Source organism: Ostrea edulis, chromosome 8 (genome assembly GCF_947568905.1).
Source record: "Ostrea edulis chromosome 8, xbOstEdul1.1, whole genome shotgun sequence".
Taxonomy (NCBI): Eukaryota; Metazoa; Mollusca; class Bivalvia; order Ostreida; family Ostreidae; genus Ostrea; species Ostrea edulis.
Genome location: NC_079171.1, coordinates 12427613 through 12440575, shown reverse-complemented (window position 1 = coordinate 12440575; position 12963 = coordinate 12427613). Strand labels below are relative to the sequence as shown.

General features: G+C 35.3%; 1 protein-coding gene across 1 annotated transcript; it reads right to left on the bottom strand.

Annotated features, from left to right (window-relative positions):
* Window positions 1–259: 259 nt before the first annotated feature.
* LOC130049414 (uncharacterized) lies at window positions 260–6351 on the bottom strand. The gene is made up of 2 exons (XM_056146908.1): window positions 6199–6351; window positions 260–1447 (listed from the first exon to the last, which is right to left on the bottom strand). The coding sequence occupies exons 1-2, from the start codon at window positions 6245–6247 to the stop codon at window positions 420–422; spliced, it is 1077 nt and encodes a 358-aa protein (XP_056002883.1). The 5' UTR covers window positions 6248–6351; the 3' UTR covers window positions 260–419.
* Window positions 6352–12963: the final 6612 nt, after the last annotated feature.

Here is a 12963-nt window from a genome sequence, read left to right as displayed (position 1 = left end):
GTTCTATCACATGGTGTAAGCAATGGTTAACCACACGATGTAGACAATGTTCAAACACGTGTAGGCATTGTTCATAACCCAGTGTAGGTATTCTTTAACCACACGGTGTAGGCATTGGTTAATCACATGGTGTAGGCATTGTTCTGTCACTCGGTGTAGGCATTGTTCAATCACACAGGGTGTAGACATTGTTCTATCACACACGAAATAAACATTATGAAGTAAAACATTAATTCTATCTTGCATTTTAAAACATTAGTGCGCAAAAACTGTTTTATTCATAACTTTTACATGTCATTACATACAAATATATTTGACACAAAATCAGAAATAACACGTCTGCTGAATCACACATTGAACAATCCCTATATCGTCTGGTTATTCTGATATATCACAAACTGCGTTTATTATTGTATTAATCATGCGTTATCCATTGGTGTAAATGTTCTCTTATGAATTTTGCCAATATATTTAACATAATCCGGAGGAATATGAGAAGTGGGACGTAGAATCACCTCTTCAAATCTTTCTGCATATCCCCACGCATTTGACTCAGGACGAATATGATTTATTCGAATGCTGGTATCCGTCAGATCTATGATTTGAACCTCGCTCCTAAGCTCCTTAAGTTTTGTGATATTGATCTTCACAACATCACGTATCCGACTGGATTCGTTCGTAATTCCCCCAAGTTTTCTAATACCATAAAGAGTTTTACAGCAGGAAATATACCTAGATTGTATTCCTTTACTGCCGTTCGCAACATGCTCCTGAATGCTTATTCTGGAAGCAATATTTTTCGGATGAAGACCACCCGTATAACCTTCTCCAAAGCGAAGTATCCTATAAACATATTCATCCTGTTCTGCATCTGTTTGAGCATTGTCAAGCTGTGTTGACGTACCAGAAATATCAAGACCATTGTTATCGTTGCTAGCAGTCGCCTCTACAAGCTGCTCTAGATGTATCTCAGCTTTTATACCAGATATTTCTGATATATTTGCAATCGTTCCTCTATCGTCTGGCGTGGATTTTCTAGAATAAAGTAATGATGCATTCTCTCTCCCCTGGTTGAGAAACAAATCGTTTACTACATAAGCATTCTCATCGCGTAAGTCCGTATCGTCGCGCAGTACTGGGATCTCAACCGATACGAACTTTTCTTTGGACTTTTCTGAAGAAGATCCATCTTTGTCAGGTTTATAATGTTTATATAATGATGAACAAGCTGGGACTTCCCCCTCTAATGATTCCCCGTCTTCCCTACTCTCTTCGTTGGGAGGTTTTCCGGTAATAGGCGCCAATGATTCATGAACTCTTTTCTTTGAACTACTACGGGCCTGTGATTGATGCTCTGTAGTAGATGTCGATATTGTTCCACTTTCTTCTCCCCGTCTTTTTCGTCTTGGTCTCTTTGTTTGGGCTTCACTCTCCTCTGCATCAGCTCCTGTTTTATAGGATGTTTAAAACTTGTATTAGCATATTCAGAAAGTAATTTCAAAGACAACTTTAATTTAGATATTAGTATATGTACGTATAGGGGTGCAGAAAAATTCCGGTATTAGAAACAGTCGTACTGTGTACGTCAGATTCGATTGAAAAAAAAACCCGGAAACCTCGAGTCACAATAGGTTGTTTGTTTTACGTCCCGTCAATATTTCTTTTTCACTGATGTTGAGATGTCACCAACTGTAGATGAAGTACCAAAATTTAGGCAGTAACGTTCAGGACTGTACAAGTGAGGGATCTCTAACGTACTGAAACTCGGTTCGAAACGTATCGTCCGCTTTTAAGTTTTGTCCGAAAGGCCCGTTTAATTGTGGAGCGTTTTGTCAAATGAGCCGCCTTTACCTATATTTATCTCTTTGGTTTGGCGCGACCATGGTACGAGCAGGGTTTAAACTCCTGTAAGTGTTATGCAAAGTGTTGTACTTCTCGAATTATATGTAAAACTACTGACGAGCAAAGTCAAAATCAAGCAAAAAGGGACTTCGTCATCATGTGATATATGAGTTTTGTTTCATAAATGTTGCCTAACATTCATTGATTCTAAAGCATTTGTTTGTAGAAGAAAGCGGAACAATGTTTTACGGAACCGAAGACATGATTTAAAGTGAAGTTTGCAATAGACAGGAATATTTTCAGGAAAGGCATCTGTCAGACATGCATAATTCCTCTACAATTCCATTTTGATAAGCAAGGATATGGTCTAATGTCCCCTGAGACGATAAAGAATGCAATCTCTGTAATTATGAAAATCAAAAATTAGGCGACGAATAGGTTTTGAAAACTACTTACATACTTAACTTTTATAAAAGGTCAACTGTTTTAAAAATATCACGATTAATTCCCTACACAGAACTTCACTTTGAAATAATAAATGAAGTGGTCATCCATTCAGGTTTAGTACCAAACTGTATAGTGTAATTGTGTTTTATGAAGTGGCGTACTTTTACAAGCAACGGCTGGCTTGTAGAATCTAAAGAGATCAACTCCAACTACAGAAATAATACCGAAATAAATATACACGCTGCTTAAGTAAAATCACTAAACCAGCTATTATATTTATTGATTCAGTATTATAAGCATTATGCTTTTTACATTTGTTCGACACTTTCGCAATGCACTACTCGATTTCAGATATTTATTAAGTGAAATGTCTCGATTTTCAAACATTATTTTGTTAACTGAAAACTGACAAATGAATAAACGGACCAAGAACTTGCCATTAAACGAAATAATGGTTTTAAAGCGACATGGGCATGCTTTCATCTGATAATTAATTTTTTTACAATTTCAATGTGTATAATGTTTAACTAGGGTATTTAAATGCTCAGCAAAAAATTGTATATCATTTCTTGAGTAACAAATGAGATAGAGCATGATGTTTAAACAAGGTCCGCGACATGGTTTTGCTTACATATATATGGCTTACATACGTATGGCTTAATAGAAAACAGAATGTTAAAAATATGAGCTGTACCAAACTCTACAAACTGTATAACTGTGTTCAGAAATATCTTGTAAATTGAAAAAGAAATATGCTTTAAACAGAACGTTTACTAGTATATTTAACCTATGTAAACAACATATATAGCACGAGCCTTGTTTACATATCAAAGAATTTTGATTTATGTATATCTCATGTATTTTGACAACTGGTATTCGAAGTTTTACTAACCATTAGAAATGCCTTCATTAGGCACTCTAAACATTAAAAATGGAAAGAAAGTGAGATTTGAATTTTTCAGCTCAAATCGTATGCACGTCCTTGTCAGCTTCACTGTATATCGTAAGTGTTCCACGGAGCACCCACATTAAGTTGACAAATTCACATTTCTAAATAATGGGTTATCAGTCCTCAACTCTCAAAAGTTATCTATATATCACATCTTGAGTTTCTGGCACATCCAGGGACAAAGTGACCCCTACTCATACACACATACCTTTGTATAGCAGCTTTATACTAAACTTAAATTCTCGGGGTAGGCTTATCGAAATATTTTTCCATAGTCACCTAATTTTGAAAACAATGCTACATTCTTGCTCTCCTTTCTTTCGTGTTGAAACTCTAGGCCTCAATGTTAAGATCATCTTCACACGTCAAGGGTTATTGATTCGTTACCTTGCACTAACCCTTGACATCAGTCGCTATTTAAAAGTTGGGCTCGAGAAGAAGGATGACGCAATATGCTAAAATTAATCAGCCAATTGGATTTCTTGTTTCAGATGAAAGTTTGGTAAGGGAATAAACAGAAAGTAAAAATTGGCGTCCGTTGACGAAAAGATATGTGAAAAACATCAAATCGATCATTTGACCGAAAACCAAAAGCTTTCGATATCATGTATCAGAGAAGGAAAATATGTTTTTATTGGGACTAAAACCGGCAGTGGTAAATCGCTATCTTACGAAGTTGTTCCTATTATTTTGGACAATTTGTTTAATCATAGTCGACAAACGTACTTCGACAATCCATCATTTTCATACGGCTCATACCCCAAAACCTCGTCTAATTGTTTCTTCAAGCAAAACGAACTCCCGAAAATCAATCGACGGTATCTGTCTTGTACTAATTGGCCACAAATTCTACACCATAATGCCGTCGCCATGCGTGTTTCCTGTTTAGTTTTGTTTTCGACCGATTATGAAAGCCGTTGTCTGATTGGTTTGCAGCTTCAGGCTGCAAACTAATCATATGCTTCTTCTCGAGCCCAACTTTTAAATAGCGACTGATGTCAAGGGTTAGTGCGAGGTAACGAATCAATAACCCTTGACTTGTGAAGATGTGTTAAGATAATCAACACGTGAAGTGTATATGTACATTCATGAATATCAATACGTACACTGTAAAATCAACAATATTTGTGGTCACCTATTTTTTTTCTTAATGTAGTGTTACCCTATTTCCACGAATTTATGGCACTCCAATGTTGAACTACATATACACATAAATACCTTGCAAAGTTTAACTCAGAGAGGCAGATCTAGAAAAATGAGTTTAAATAGCCTGAAACAGGAAAATCCAGTCCCATGGACATCTGTTCCTCCCTGATATTGTGGCATATACTGTATATTATCGATATGGTCGCTTGTCATTTTCTTGTTCAGAATGCCGTACTATGCGAGGGCCTGTGTTAGAATGGGTCCTCAGTACCCCTTGCTTGTCACAACAGACGGTTAACTGGGATGATTCATTGTATGGGACAAGAAAAGGGGGGGGGCACCGTGTCACAGCACATGTGAAATGAAAAAGATCCGTCCCGGTTCAAAGGCCATACGCGCCGAACGCAGGCCTGAATTTTGCAACCCTTTAACCGCAATGGGCATGCATCCATATGAGTGAAAAGGAGTCCCCAGTGGGAAGTTAAGAATATATTACTGTTCAAGGCCGCAATGTCTTTTAATTTTGCAACTAATACTCTCAAAGTTTCCACATTTGCAATTGACCCCTTCAAATTGTAAAATACCACTGTAGATTGTAAAAGTAAACCTCTTTGTAAAACTCTAACATTCACTATTGTTTATGTACCGTAACATGTATTTATAAACAAATTTCATGTGATTAATTATGTTATTTTTGGCCTCATGTTTATTGGCGTGTGAAATTAAATAACATGACTAATTTAACTAACCGTGACTCCTAAAAGAAATACAAAATAGAGGGTTGGGTAAATACGGTTCCTGGATATACCAGAAGTGATACCAGTTGTCTGGAAGGAGAAAAATCCCCTGTCAACCCATCACTTTCGCCGTCAGTCCTATATCTTGATCAGGTAAACGGAGTAACCCGTAGTCAAAATCAATGTCACAGGAACGGCATAACAATAGCTTTGAAACACGCCATGCATCATTTGACCCAATGAAAGGTTGTATTGGCAAAATAAATCACTGAAATCACCATATAATTTGCGAAATACTGACTTTAGATTAAATAGGTTGTATGTTATGAAATGTGACAAACAGTACCAGATAACCAATAAATAATTTCATACATTCAAAACACTAGCAAGACTCCTTTTCTGCCATGCATTATCATCCCTTTCACTTATGTTGAAGGAAAAGGCGACTGTGCACATGCATGTGTGTCTTTGGGGATGAATCTGTGCGTGCTTAATGATAAAATAATGTATTGGGTTCACTTTTTATCAAATATTTCAGATGACCCGCTTTGTGGTGTTCTTTTTAGATCTATAACGTAATGCTTTCTTCAGGGAACTGTGGTTAACAGTATGCATCTTATAAAGAATACCTATTGGACAATAGTAGAAACATAGACATCTGGAATCACTAGAGAAGTATCAAGTGGTTAGGCGGAGAAAACACGTATTGTAGACCGACCATTCTCACCGTAAGTCTGGAGTAGGCAGGTGAACCAATCCCGATTATGTGAGGAACAGCCGAACAATATTTGTGCGTATATAATACAGAGATCAAAACCAGACCAAAATCTCTATTTTGAAGAAGTATGTGAAGGAACTCTGGACAGAGAAATATGTATATAACAACCATAAATTAATGGATTATAAGTAGGACAAATGACTCACATTGTTCTATCTTAATCAATTAAATGAGGTTATTCCGTGATCTATTTCTACCAATATCGATTTGGCATGTCTCTACTTAACTGAATATCCATTACATCGATGTTAAGTTATTTACTGAAGCATATATCACTGTTCAATTTCTTCTGTACTTACTTTGTCGTTTGGATCTTAAGTTATAATGGGAACAAATCCTCTCTGCCATAATCCTGGTATCAATACGGCGGAAATATAGCAGTATAAGAAACAAATGTCTCGCTTTCAAGACAAAGATCAAATAAAACCTTGACTTCAATTGGTAAATATCTTTACTTTAAAACGAAACTAGAAATTCTTGGAAGTAGAATTCAATTCGCAATGAAATCAATTTTCTGAAAACTATCAAAGATTTAAATGTCTGAGCCTCTTGTAGAGATCTTTACCAGTGGTCAAATGTAAATTATGTATTATGTGATTATTGTGAAACTTTTCCAATCCCAAAAATAATTTTACAGTTGGCCTATGATTTCTACTTTTACAAGGCATAATTTACTACAAAACCTCTACATTGTTGTAGCCTTCAAACCGATATAGACATATTGTCTACTAACAATTTTAATTTCTAAGTCAATGTGGTATATCCCAGTAAACTCGAAACTGAATCCACATTAATTTTCAATTATTTTCATGTTTAGCTGTTTTCCTGAACATCTTCACCTTCTAGGTTAATGGCAAAGTAATAACTTATCTTAATCACAGACGGAGTGATTTCGGGTTTTTAATGTTCAACGTACAACATTCATGCAGCAATATTCCATTACCACCTGCATATAGTATATGTGTCTCCCAACTGATTCGATACTCGAGAGTATGTTTTACACGTATACATTTCTTGATCTTTTGATCGACACAGGGTACTAACAAATAAGTTGATGTTACAGGGATTTGATCATTCTCTTTTAAAGTCAATATTTTGCAAATTGTAGGGTGTACTTATCATCACATTCGCAAATACTACGTGTCATCATGTGAAATAATTTCTGACTCGTTCGATATAAATTGTTTGGCTGTATTTCGATATTGAAATTGAGTACAGATTAATCCGTTTGCTAGATCGATATATAGGCTCGTTACCAGTGTGACTGGTACATGCAAATAGGGGATACTAGCTCCGCCTAGATATCTGGTCTCACCTCTGGTGTTTCCGGATGTATGTGTTTTCCCACTTTTCGATTGTGTAATCTGTATATGATTCATGTGATTTAGAGATCAATCATTGTTCAATCACGGTTTTCATCAACTATAGATCCTTGACGGATAAAAGACCGTCTGATGAGCTATACCAAATGTTCCCTACCCCGTTATTCTAAAAAAAACAAAAACGTTAACCTGTAACTGATCAAACAGTTTTTACTTTGGTACCAATTTCACAACCATAGACCTGCTACTGATCAAAGTGTTATTAAACCGGGATAACTATAATGGTAACTAACCTACTAAACCCTATTCATCTTGAACTGATCAGCTAGGTAGACAAGTTGTAATCTTTTAAATCAATAATTCGTGACTGAATTGAGTAGTTGTACTCATAAATAGCACTTTGGAAACTATTACACTTCATAAGCTAGAAAACGTTATGTATATTTCAATAAAACAATAGAAACAGTGATAATAAATTATTTACCTCAACTATGATTGGCATTTTTCAATCACATGGTATGGAAAGTTGTAAAATCATAAATACATGCATGCACATATTTCAAGAATTCATGCATTTATGAACATACCAGAAAGAAATATCGTGCATCCTATTTCAAAAATACCATAATTTTTGTGGCGTTTATCAATCATCCATCGCGGAATGGCGTAAATGTTCTATGGTGAATTTGTCCGTTATATTAAAAAAAAATGCTGGAGGGTCACGTGAGATGGGAATAACGGAATCCTCCTCCAACTTCCCTGTAATTTCAAAACTAGTGATGTGGCCTTGATCGCAAAATTTAGATGAGTATATGACGTTTCATCTTTTAACATTCGTCATTGTTAATTTCTTACTCATATGTCGATTCGATATATCCCAGTTAACTCGAAATAAAAAAAACACTACATAGTCATCTGCTTCGTATTTGGATATCGTATTGAGCACAGGTGTTGAAGGCAAAGTAATCCTTCAACTTTATGACAACCAGGGTGACTTCAGCTTCTCCGACCTGAAATTCCCATAGTTATGTAGCAATATTCCATCACCACCAGCATAATTATGATGTTTGTGTTCCTCAATTGATTCAATACACAAACGTATGTGTTTAGTATACTTAGTTTTTAAATAGAGGCAGGCTACTGACAACAATAATTTCACAAGGGTTTCGACAATTTGGTACAAAGTCAATATTTTGCTAAATCTACAGTCATTATAACGATTTGATATTCAAATTAAATTTGGCATTAGGTCGAATGCTGCCTGGCGAGTATCGTACCAATTGTTACACTGTTCCTAAAGACTACATACACATTCCGACTGCAGATTACTCGGTTTATCTGATCTAGATATTGGACTCAAGACGGGCGTGACCGGTTCTCATGGTGCCACTAATCCTCCTAGACACTTGAAACCAAATATCGATCCCGGTGCAAGGGCCTCCGTGGCAGAGGGGTTAGAGCATCATGCTCAAAACCACACGACCTCTCACCTCTGGTCGGCGTGGGTTCGAATCCCGCTCACACCGGTAAGTGAGAAAGTTTTCCAGTTTTACTTTCAGTCGATCGGCAGTCTCTTCCCCGATACATTGTGTCTGGATTTTTTCTTCGACCAATAAAAACTGTACGCCACAAGATAATTGAGAAATCAATTAGTGTGACGGAAAACAGCAAAACAATCAATCAATCAGTTCATCCCGGTGCAGTGTCCAAGTTAAGATGCTTAATAAAAATAGTGAATGTTCCACCGTGAATCACTTCGGTATTTAGGAGTGAAAGTAACGGACCTTTTTTTTTCGAGTATGAACTGAACAATAAAGGTTCCGTGAGACGGTATGTGTTGGCACTATAGCGAATCCTTACTATCGTTGATATTGTTGTTGTTGTTGTTGTTTTTAACGAGAATTAGGCAAAAAACAAGGATCCCTTAATATATCAATAACTGACCAATGCATGGTAAAGTGATCTCAGTACCAGTTCCCCAGCCCTCCAAAGTAATGTATTCTCACTACCAGATCCCAAGTCTTCTAAAGTAATGTATACACAACTACCTGCTCTCCTATCCTCGAAAGTAATTAATCCTCTACTGTCAGCTTATAGTCCCCGAAAGTAATGTACCCAGGCTACAAGTTCCCCAGTCAGGCAAACTAATGTGCACACAACTATCCCATCACCGAAAGCACCACCTCCCTAGCTCTCGCAAGTACTGTATTATCGTTATCAATGAATCGAATGAAAGTAGTAGCTCTGTAAATAAAGATATCATACTATGATTTTCAGCTTTTGAGCTGAAGCCTAGAAACTAAATAAAGAATTGTATATTGATTGTTTTCACAACGCTTAATCAGGGGAAACAGATACACATTGTGAAGATATCAGAAATGTACTTAATCATCATGAAATACAGATATGTAGACATCAAAAATCATCAATCATTGCGGAATTCTGACACACCTTATGTAGATATTGCATTCATCACGGAATACAGACGCACCCGTGTAGACCTCGGAACTGTATTATATCATCACAGAATACAGACAAACATTGTGTACATATCAGATATGTATTAATCACGAAATACAAATAACCCTTTTGTAGATGAAAAGTGAGGATAACGAACAGTGATATCAAAGAATGCATATATCCATATAGATATCAAAGTTGTATCCCATCATCAGGGAATACAAACACGTATAGTGAAGATATCAGGACCGTATTCAATCATCACGGAATACAGGCATACCTTTTGTAGATATCTAAACTGAATTTTAGCCTTACGGAATTCAGACACACCTTGTGTAGACTTCAGAACCGTATTATTTCATCACGAAATACATACCCTGTGTAGATATCAGAACTGTATTAATCACGGGATACCTATATACATTGTTTACATATCAGAACCGTATTCTACCATTACAGAATACAGACACAATTTCTGTACATATCAGAAATGCTTTCAATCATCACGGAATAAACACACCTTGTGTAGATATCAGAGCTGTATTATATCATCACAAAATATAAACACACATTTTGTAAATATCAGAATTGTATTATATTATTCGTGCAGTCATACATTTATGAACATACAATGTATGCATTATTGAAATGACCAGGAAGATTACTTCACATGTTTGTCAAGATCTCATGAACCTCCTGAAATTCATCACCGAGTATGCTGGTGAAGGAGAGACACGCATGTAAGTGCTGAAGTTAAATGCATATTTTCTTAATAAAAATGATAGCGATTATAATGATTCTTAATGGTTTATATTTCTAATTGATTGTTATAAATTTCCTCAGATATCACGTACAAAAAAACTATCAAAAAACGTGAGAGGAGGAATACAAATACAAGTTTTATCTAAACAATCTAGCTTCTGTAGAGTTTCAAATGTATGTCTATGTTCAGGACTTTGAAGTCTTCTTTTAAACACTGTATACAATTTGGTTTACAAATATCCACTTTAGATCCTTCCATTTTAACTTCCACAATCAACTTAACACTACACAGGTGGTGTCATTTTATGAAATATTATAATCAAGATATCTCACAAGTATTTTTTCATATTGAATGGTTATAAATACATCCAAAATATGCATTAAAATTCACTCTGACTTTTGAACAGGGTTAACGACAGACATTCCTCTTGTTTTCCTCACACAATAATATCCCCGTTCGACATTCTCAAAGCCATTCCTATCTTGTTACTTCATCGCCGCAATTTAAAAAAAATATGTTTGTTATATGTTTTGTTCTACAATTAAATAGGTCTACATTGTCTGTAGATAAACAGCACGCAATATTAAAATAGAACATATTCTGTATATGTTTGTTATGTGTGATAAAAATAATTCCACTTTGGAAAGACTTTAGTGTCCATGTTTACAGAACAATCTCTAACAGAGTCGCGTTGAACGATATTAATATATGTACTATTTTGAGTGAATTATTAATGAATCAAATAAAAGGGGTAGGATACTTTATTTTATTAAATTAAACAGTACATGTGCATGCCTGTGTAAAAATAGCATACCAAGCTTGTGTGGTTTACTCTCTCATTTATTATCAAAATGCTGTATTGAAATACACATATCAAATCATAATTAAGAAAACGATTGGCAAACTAAACAAACCATTTTAGAACCACAATACTCTAATGTGGTATTACTTTGTACAAATATATACTTAAATTTTACATTTATGTACGCGGTATATTAAGTTTGTTTTTGTATTTATTTAGAATTTAAATATGAAAACTCATTAAGAGCTTAATTAAATATATGATACCTGCACTTAAATCATATCCATGAAGAACTGATTGTGTTTGAATACCTTAAAGTAAGTGTGAATGTGAAGTGTAACTTTCCATTGGTAACACACTAAATTATATTACAACATATACATAGAAATGTACATTTCAGTGGAAAATGAAAATAGAAAGATGGACGACAGGTTCTACTACCAGCTCGGTTTAATAATAATAATAATAATAATAGTTGGTTTTTATAGCGCTTTTCTCAGCGTATGCTCCTCAAAGCGCTTTACAATGCATTGATACCCCGGCAGACCGTATACCAATTTAGAACTTTCTCAGCCTCCTAGGAAGCATACATTAAGACACCCGAGGCATTGTAATCCGTACACAATACACCAGCATGCCTCATTTTTTAAAGAGTTACTCATTGTTATATCATATTCCTCTCTAACAATGATAAATACGTGATATAAATGTTTCAGTGTCGAGTTGAACTTCTTCGTAATCACTTGTATAAATGGACAGTTAGTTTATGATACTTACATAAGTAAAAGTAATAATTTTCACGGCATAGAATTCAAATGTTGACCACGATATGTCTTATTTAGTATGGACACTTTGTTACGCGCTATATAGAGAAGGACAATATGCCACTTTTTTAATATGATGCAGAATACACAAGTTATTGATACTTAAGATATTTCATATAACCGCTATAGCCCACACATTATGAATGCGTCAAATCATATACATATCATTTTGCTTGTAGTAAGTATAAAGCTGAAAATCAAGTTCATCAAAATATATTGTTGAATGGAGAGTGGGCAAAATAAACATTATTCAATCTCACAATTTCTAAAAAGAATTAAGAGCAGGACAAATACGGGCTGCTGTATATACCAGAAGTGGGATCTAGTGTCTAGGAGGAGTAAGCACACCATTTTGATCGATCACACCCACCATATGTAATGCAAGTGCACCAAACTGCGGAATCTAAATTTTGATATATTTGAAAATACTCCAGAATGAAGTATTCAACGAACAAATGAATTCCCTGACGGGGGACATAATTTTGTTGTATGACTTACTTTTGAAATGGGATAGTAAAACTGACACTGTGTACGTAAATCGTGGTAAATGAAATTGACGTTCAGAAATGGTCGTTATCTTTTTACACTTTTCTTCTAAAAGTTATATGCGAGAAAACATTTGAAATTCACTTTTAACGTCGGACACTTAACAAAGGAACAAGAACTACCTCTTGTCAAACGCCTTATATTTGAAACGTGATGCCATATTTATTTATATACTGATTCCTAATTGTTTAATTGTCTATAGAGCCCCGTCGGTTAGACGATATGTAGTTCGGGCATATTGCTTCACAAATGTACCCCATATACAACATAATGATGATCGTAACATTCGACATGTTTAAGTGCCTTCCTTTGACTATCGGCGGACGGACAGACTCGATAAGGCTTAC

Coding starts and splice junctions, on each gene's coding strand:
- LOC130049414 (XM_056146908.1), bottom strand. CDS start 6,247: ATGGCAGAGAGGATTTGTTCCCATTATAACTTAAGATCCAAACGACAA. Junction 1,448..6,198: donor CTTAAGATCCAAACGACAAA/GTAAGTACAGAA, acceptor CCTATAAAACAG/GAGCTGATGCAGAGGAGAGT.